The 8,338-nt window shown below is 37.8% G+C and overlaps 1 protein-coding gene across 2 annotated transcripts in view; it reads left to right on the top strand.

Moving 5' to 3' along the window:
- DYRK1A (dual specificity tyrosine phosphorylation regulated kinase 1A) overlaps positions 1-6,637 on the top strand; it is an 82,158-nt gene extending 75,521 nt beyond the window's left edge. For both annotated transcript variants that reach the window (XM_072349965.1, XM_072349976.1), the window contains exons 9-12: positions 110-250; positions 525-831; positions 1,135-1,259; positions 1,868-6,637. In XM_072349965.1, the coding sequence (XP_072206066.1) occupies positions 110-250; positions 525-831; positions 1,135-1,259; positions 1,868-2,491 (1,197 nt within the window). In that variant the 3' untranslated portion in view covers positions 2,492-6,637. The remainder of the gene's footprint in view (positions 1-109; positions 251-524; positions 832-1,134; positions 1,260-1,867) is intronic.
- Positions 6,638-8,338: the final 1,701 nt, after the last annotated feature.

The raw sequence follows: 8,338 nt of genomic DNA on the forward strand, positions 1-8,338 counted from the left end.
CGGATAGTTAACATTTGCTTTTCATGTGATTATATAGAGTATTGGACTCTTACTGCATTGCTCAGCTATATGTCTCATGTTATTCATGAATATTCTTCATGTGGAACAGGTGGATCAAATGAATAAGATAGTGGAAGTTTTGGGGATACCGCCTGCCCATATCCTTGACCAAGCACCAAAAGCAAGAAAGTTCTTTGAGAAGTTGCCAGATGGCACTTGGAACTTGAAGAAGACCAAAGATGGAAAAAGGGTAAGTTACGTAATCAGGATGAAAAAACAGAAAATAACTTAAAAAAATAAAAATAATAATAAAAAAGAAGTTATGTTACTTTGTTTTACCTTATCTTACCAAAAACATGACTGTATTGTTTATTATCATTGTTCGGTGTCATAAGACAGGGTAATTAAGTGACAATTTACATAGTACTGAATAATTTCTTACTTTGATTTGACTGACTTATTTTATGACAAAATTAAACTATGAATTGAAGTGGCTTAATATATGTGACTTGGCTTTCCAACAGGAATACAAACCACCTGGAACTCGTAAACTTCACAATATACTAGGAGTTGAAACAGGAGGACCAGGTGGACGTCGTGCTGGGGAATCGGGTCATACTGTAGCTGACTACTTGAAGTTCAAAGACCTCATCTTAAGGATGCTTGATTATGACCCTAAGACACGAATTCAACCTTATTATGCCCTACAGCATAGTTTCTTTAAGAAAACAGCAGACGAAGGTACCAACACAAGCAACAGTGTGTCTACAAGTCCTGCCATGGAGCAGTCACAGTCTTCAGGAACCACCTCTAGTACATCTTCAAGCTCAGGTGAGGATTTCCCCTTAATGGAACAGAAAATTATATTTCTGAATCACATCAAAGGAGACGTTCGCAGATAAAAGTCATATCACTGTTGTAATTCAGAAAAAATTATGTCAGTCACAGTCATCGAAAGCATTTATTTATTATCTAGAACAGGAAACTGCTTTAACAACAAAAAAAAAAGGAGCAGATTTACACAACTGTGTAAATCATAGGTCCTGTCTTCAAATCAGTTCAAATCTATATGCTGTCATTGTTTGCAGCCTTCCATAAATTTTCTCTCTTGTTGCGTTGCTATGATTTTTATAGGTGGATCTTCTGGAACAAGCAACAGTGGAAGGGCACGGTCAGACCCCACACACCAGCATCGACATAGTGGTGGACACTTCACTGCTGCTGTTCAAGCTATGGATTGTGAAACACACAGCCCACAGGTATGCTGAAGTAGAGCTTTTGTCTGTTTGATGTATATATTTTTTCTGAGAGTGCTGAATCCCTGAAACTAATTGTACTAGGTTTACATGACAAGGATTCATGTCATGAGTGGAGGGTGGATGCACAGGTGTCCTCTGGGAAAAATCCAGGAGCTGACCCATGTTAGATAAGAGCAAGCTCCATCTGGCTTAAAAAGAAAGGAATGACTAACCATAGAAAGAAACAGCTCTGCTGGTGCCAAGGTCTGAGCAGAGGAGGGCAGGATATGCACCAAGAGTGGGTCAGAAGCTCTACTGCAGCTCCTGGAGAGGCCCATGGAAGCCAAAAAAGGTCATACATACTACTTTGCAGCTGACAGTTTCTTTTTCTCCCATGGAGACGATTTAACTCATTCAACAAATTGATGTGTTTCTAGATCTGGCTTACTTTAATTTGTCAGTGAGGTCATGTATTGGGCATACTTTTATTGTTTGGAAAAAAAAAAAAGTTCAGAATGCAAATTTATATTTATAAGGTTATATGTGTATAGACATATGTGTATATACACATAGAAATGTGTATTAGAAATGAATAATCATTTTGCTATTTGTTTTTCCTGTTAACGTAGGTTCGACAACAGTTTCCTCCTCCAATTGGTTGGACAGCCACTGAAGCTCCCACACAGGTCACCGTTGAAAACCATCCAGTTCAAGAAACCACCTTCCATGTAACCCCTCAACAACAGAATGCATTACATCATCATCACGGAAATAGCTCTCACCACCACCATCATCACCACCACCACCACCATCATCATGGACAGCAAGCCTTGGGTAGCCGGACCAGGCCAAGGGTCTACAATTCTCCAACAAACAGCTCCTCCACCCAGGATTCTATGGAGGTGGGCCACAGTCACCACTCCATGACATCCCTGTCTTCCTCAACTACTTCTTCCTCTACATCTTCCTCCTCTACTGGTAACCAAGGCAATCAGGCCTATCAGAACCGCCCAGTGGCTGCTAATACCTTGGACTTTGGACAAAATGGAGCTATGGACATGAATTTAACAGTCTACTCTAATCCGCGCCAAGAAACTGGCATAGCTGGACATCCAACGTACCAGTTTTCTGCTAATACAGGTCCTGCTCATTACATGACTGAAGGACACCTTGCAATGAGGCAAGGGATTGATAGAGAAGAGTCTCCCATGACAGGAGTTTGTGTTCAGCAAAGTCCTGTGGCTAGCTCGTGACTAAACTGAAACTAAGTTTGTTTCTTGTGTGTTTTTATAGAAGTGGTGTTTTTCCAAAAACAAAGTGCAAAGCTGCTTGAATCAGAAGGAGATAAACTCACTGAACCGCTACAGGAGGGCAAAGCTGACTATTTTTTTAGACTTGAAAAGATTGCAAAGGGACAATGAAGTTTTTTTTTGGTTTGTTTTGTTTTTTTAAGAGCCATGTCCGGACCCACCTTAACAGATAGCGTAGTAGTGTTCACCTTTTGCTTCCCCCATTTTAACTTGCCACAACCTAGTCATTAGTTAGCTTTTTTTTTTTTCTTGGGGGCGGGGAGGGGGATGGAAGAAAGAGGGTTTTTTCTTCTTTTTTTTTTTCCTCCCATTTTCAGACTCATTCAACAGGGATTATTGTTCAAATGTTAGCTGTAGTTGCAAACTAGTTTCTTTTTAATGGCATTGCACATGATTTACAAAAAGGCCCTTTGAAATTTTTGGGTGGGAGAGGAGTGAATAATATAAATATATTTTTTTTTAGTTCCCCAAACAAACATGGGCACAGAAATGCAGTACTGTAAGAAAGAGGGACCTTCAGATTACACAAATTATATATTCTTCAGTTGTAAAAAGGGATGGTTGTAATGGAGTTTGTAAGGCACATTAAGCATGATAAGTGGCGGTGATCAGAACTCTCCTTATCTGAATCTACTGAGGATCAAAGCAGCAATTGTAATGGGATTCTGCGTGTCTCATATTTTGGAGACCGCAGTCAGTTAGTGTTGAAATATGACTGGTTTCATAACTAAGGTGCACTGAGAAGCAATCAACGGGTCGGTCCTGGCCAGTCGTGGGGAGGTCTAAGTGGTGGTCTTTGGGATAACCTTTGGCCTTATGGATTTGGACTCTTAAGTTAGAAGAGCCTACCATTTCAGATGCAATCACTTTTGGACATGCTTTTGCAGACGGTCCTTAATGCTGAAAACACAGAGAATGGGTAATTCAAGAGGCCTTTCTTTTAAAATAGACTTTTGTGACCCACTTATTGTAAGGTATTGCAAGGTCACTTTGCGTGTGTCATAAAGTTGACTTCCTTATTGGTTGAAGGTCACAGGAGTAGTGGTTTGCGTTTGATGGAAATAGCTACAACTGTGTCCCTTCCCGCTTTTTACTTTTTTCTTTTGCTTTTTCTTGGCACGTGGTTTCTCCACCATTACTTCTGCACAAAGACGTCTTCTGTTCATCCTGAACATTTTTAAAAATGCAGAATTTTATGTGACTGCTTTTTTGCCTCACAATTATGCTGTGAATTTTACAAAAATTTATTTTCTTTTTTGATAATTTATTGTACCAAAGCTGTTTTTATAGCACATAGATGTCTGTAACCAATAATGTAGCAGTTCTGCACTTTGACACAAGGTGTAACTAGACCATTTTTAAATGTCAGTTGAAAATTATGGCTGTACTATTGCTTAAACAAAACTGGAACTGTTGTTGAATTCATAGCCAATACATTTGCAGCAATCTGTGTACTGAACATAATAGATCGACATCTACTTCAAGACTATAACATCTGTTACATTATAAACGTGTTCAGGCTTCTGAAGGTAAAAGGGACGCTAGATCCAGAAGCTATGAAACCAGCAGTTTGATTCTTGTATTCCTTATTAACATAATTGTAAACTTGAAGGCAAGACCTTGATTGCATGAACAGGTCCAAAATAATAGTCTGAGTAAAGCAAAACACTCACATGAGACCTGAGGTTAGCAGACTGTATTTAACAGGTGCCTAATTTTTGGGTAATGCTGCCTTAATATAACACAGTCAGCTTGGCAGTTGCAAAATTTATGGGCCCAGTCAGAGATTTATTAATATTAGAAGCAAAAGCGTGGTGAAAAACATCTGGAAGAATAAGAGTGATTCAGTGATTGCCCATCCCAGATTAACACTCTTTGCCCATTATATATTACAGAAGTACAGAAGCAGTGATCTACCTCTGCCAGTAAGCCCTTTTAAAAGTTAATTCAGCAGAAATTCCAGAGTTCACACTGATCAGTTCCATGTGGCTCAGTAATTTTTATTTCAGACTACAAGGTGGACTTTTTTATACTTGCAGTAGCAGCACAGCAGCTGAATACCATGTACATGAGAACTTGGGATTACCTTTTTTTTTTTGTAAATCACGACTTTTTTATCAAGTGATCCATATTTCTTTTCTATTGACGTGTCAACCCTGTGGATGAAAGTGGGTTGTTTTTTTTCCTGATTGTTTTCCTTTCTTCTTAAACTCAGTGATTCAGAGAAGTTTACAGGGATTGGAAAGCTGTCACCTTAAAAAAGAAAAAAAAAAGGATACTGAGTTCAGCAATATAAAAAGGAATCCAGTACTTACTGCTGTCTAGGAATATAAGGGTGATATGAAATCTGGGTATTTTTGTGTGCACGGGTTGCCACACCTTAGCAAGCGCCAAAAAATGAAGCAGTTAAAAAAAAAACAAACTAACTACATAAAGAAGAAACCACAAAATCCAGTGCTTCTGCATACTGTGTTATGTTACAGTCCAGTTTTGTGTGCTTTACTACACAGTTTGGTTACAGGACTTCTGTGCATTGTAAACATAAACAGCATGGAAAAGGTTAAATACCTGTGTTCAGATTGTAAGATCTAGTCCGGACTTGCTGTGTATATTGTAACGTTAAATGAAAAAGACAAGCCCTTTGTATTATAGTCATGCAGTCTTATGTATGATAAACAGTTGAATAATTTGTCCTCAGACTCTTTACTGTGCTTTTTGAAAAAACAAAAAACAAACAAACAAAAAAAAAAGAGTAATTTAAGAAAAAAAATGTAAACATAGTAAATCTTCCTATGCAATTAACCTACTCCAAGCCATGGTATGGTAGGTATGATTATACTATAATATGTAAATATCAGATACATTGAAACAGACTTAAAAATATGAAAGTAAAAGTTGGAGGCATAATGGATAATTTCGAGTTTTTAATTGAAACAGCAAGGTATACAAATCAATGATGTATGAACACAGCTCTGCTTGATTCTGTTTGACTGTATTTGTAGTTTGAGTTGTTTATATTATCATCTGTTAGTTTGAATGTTCTTATATGCACTGCAGCTTTCTACCTAATACAAGACTAGCTGATTTTAAGGCCAGAAGTGACCATGGTAATGAAATATTCTGACTGGCATGCCATTATCCCTAGGATTCAATCTAGTTATTTCTACATCATGGAGCCTGTATCTTCTGGGTGCAGTAGAACATACTTTAAAAAAAAGAAAAAAAGAAAAAAAAAAGAAAACCAACCAAAAACACGCCAGTTTTCATGTAGGTTCTGCAAATGTGAGGATTTCTCCATGTCTCTCGAGTGATTCGGCTAGTTCATTTTCCATACTCTCTTAGTCCTCCTTCGGTTTTGGAACTGTTTAGTTACAGCTGCTGGCCACCACATAGCTAGCTGCCTATTAGAACAACTAATAACTACTCTAGTTTAAAACTCTTACACTTTATTCACATTAAAAATATGTTAACTTTAATAACCTATGTAGATGAAATCTCTAACTGTAAAAGCTTTTACGGCTCTTCCGAAAATTCAGATGTTTTAAAATTCATTCTAAAGTGTGGACATGAGAACTGCATACAGCATTCTGGTAGTAATTTCGGTATTGCTGTGTGCGTGTAGTATGTGCAGGTACATTCTTGAACCTTTCAGTTTATATCTTTGCTTGTTTGTTTATACCTCCAAGGATTGCATTTTTAAATCTTTCAGTCTCAGTTATTTGCATTAAAAGATTGTAAATTTAGTTGATTATCCATCATGGTTCCTAAGTCCTTTTCAGAACTGCTGCTCTTCCAGGATGTAGTCTTCCATCCTGTAAGTATAAAGATGTCTGAATGGGACTGGTTTACGGAAGGGTTGGATTCACCTATAGATGTGACTTGTATTCATTGTTTATCATTCTGCCATTGTTTTTATTAAACCATCAATAAGCTTATATTTTATTCTTGAAAAATCTTAAATGCCTTCAAAGATAATTCTTGTCAAAACCCATCAGAAGCATCCCTTTTTATAACGAGGAAGCAATCTAAATCGATAACCTTTTGACACAGGGTGTTTAATGCATTCTGTGCAGATTTATAGATCAAATATATTTCAGTAGGATTGTTATATGGAACTTCTGACTAGTACAAAAGCATCTTTCCAGTCAAAATGGCACGAATAACTGACTGCAAAGTAGAGTTATTGCTGAGCATTGATCTCATGAGGATAGTTTGTATGTGATGCAGCATGACTGTGACAAGTGATACATTTTTATTTAGAAGAGTGGATATTAGAATTGTGCTATGTCTTATGCCTGTCAAGCAAAGAAAGATGCCTTGCCAAATTGCAGTTTCCTGTTGTATGTCCCTCGGTTTTCTTATTTTGCATTCTGTAGGAGCAACTTCTTGTTGAAAGGTTTGAAATCAGGATTTATTTCTCCACCTCGCAGTGGTAGCTTAACTATTTGTTTCCTGTGGATTAAGATGCCTTGTTTCTATTTCAACAGTTCTCCGTATTAGCCTTATCAAATATAGATATGACCTACCTAGACCGGAGAGGATATGCAGTTTCTGTTGTTTATCCTGTTTTATGCTAGATGTTACAGAACATTACAGAGTTCAATCACAAAACAGTCACTGTGACAGTCCTTGATACAAGAATGTAGTATATTTCATGAGCCAGACAGAAGCAGTCATTAAAATTGTGCACTTGAGGCTCCTCAGCTGAAGGGAAGAATTTAATCACATCAATCAGTGTTCAGAGATAATGGAGTGAAATTGAGTCTTTGGCAGGGATTTGATTTAGTAGAGAATAAGGGTTGGAACTGGTGGTTGTTCTGTGGAAGGGAATCTAAACAAGATGAATAACACCACAGGGAAGGATGAGAAATACCCTTAGCTAAAGTGTAATTGTGCAGACCTGAGACTGAGATTGTATTTTATGTGGTCCTGGTCCAAGGAGAGCATATGATGGAACCTAAATGAAAAACTTCAAGGCCACATTGAGTGAAGATGAACACTTCTGCTTTGAATGGATAATACCTTTTTTCACAAAAAGATGGATTCCTGCAATTAAAGCGAGAAAAGTCCAAAATGTAGGTATGCATTTATTTCAAGGTAGGTTTGAATCCAAACTGTAATAAAATTGCAAGTTTGCAAGGGAGCAGAAATGTAAGATGAGATGAGTTCGTTGCAATTAGGAAAGGCTAAATTGAAGAAGGAGCTTTTAGTTTTTGACAGCGGAGCAAATGAGAATACATTGGACTGAACAGATCAGCAGAAGCCAGCAGTAATGGGAAAAAGCGGATTGTCAACATGTAGGCATCCAGTGATATTTTCATCTATTCACTAGCTAAGGCTGAGCCATATACATTTAAAAATGGGCTGAAAGTAGAGCTGAGTGAGACCTTACAAGGAGCAGACCACACTAGAATTTAAAAAGAGCTTTAGGACTGTAGGAGAAGTAAAGCACTTAAGCATTGTATGTTGTTGAGTGAGTGATTGTCTATTAAGTCTTGAAGGTGCGTTCAGCAGGGTGAGAGAGGAAGTGAGAGCCCCAGAGACCCTTAAGAATAAAGTTTGAATGTTGCCTTGGAGTAGAAAGGACACAGGATCTCTCAGTATTCATTTTTATATCCTAAAGGTGTTTGTAAGCTGGATCCACAGTGACTCTTATTCCAAAGGCAGGACCTCTTCTGTTTCATGACAAGCAATTTTTCCCCAGTGAAGAACAGGGCAAAGCATCACAATTGAATAGTGATAAACTGTCATAGTGCAAAGCTGCAAAGCTCAGATGTGAAAATAATGTGC

The sequence above is a fragment of the Excalfactoria chinensis genome, chromosome 1 (genome assembly GCF_039878825.1).
Source record: "Excalfactoria chinensis isolate bCotChi1 chromosome 1, bCotChi1.hap2, whole genome shotgun sequence".
Lineage (NCBI taxonomy): Eukaryota > Metazoa > Chordata > Aves > Galliformes > Phasianidae > Excalfactoria > Excalfactoria chinensis.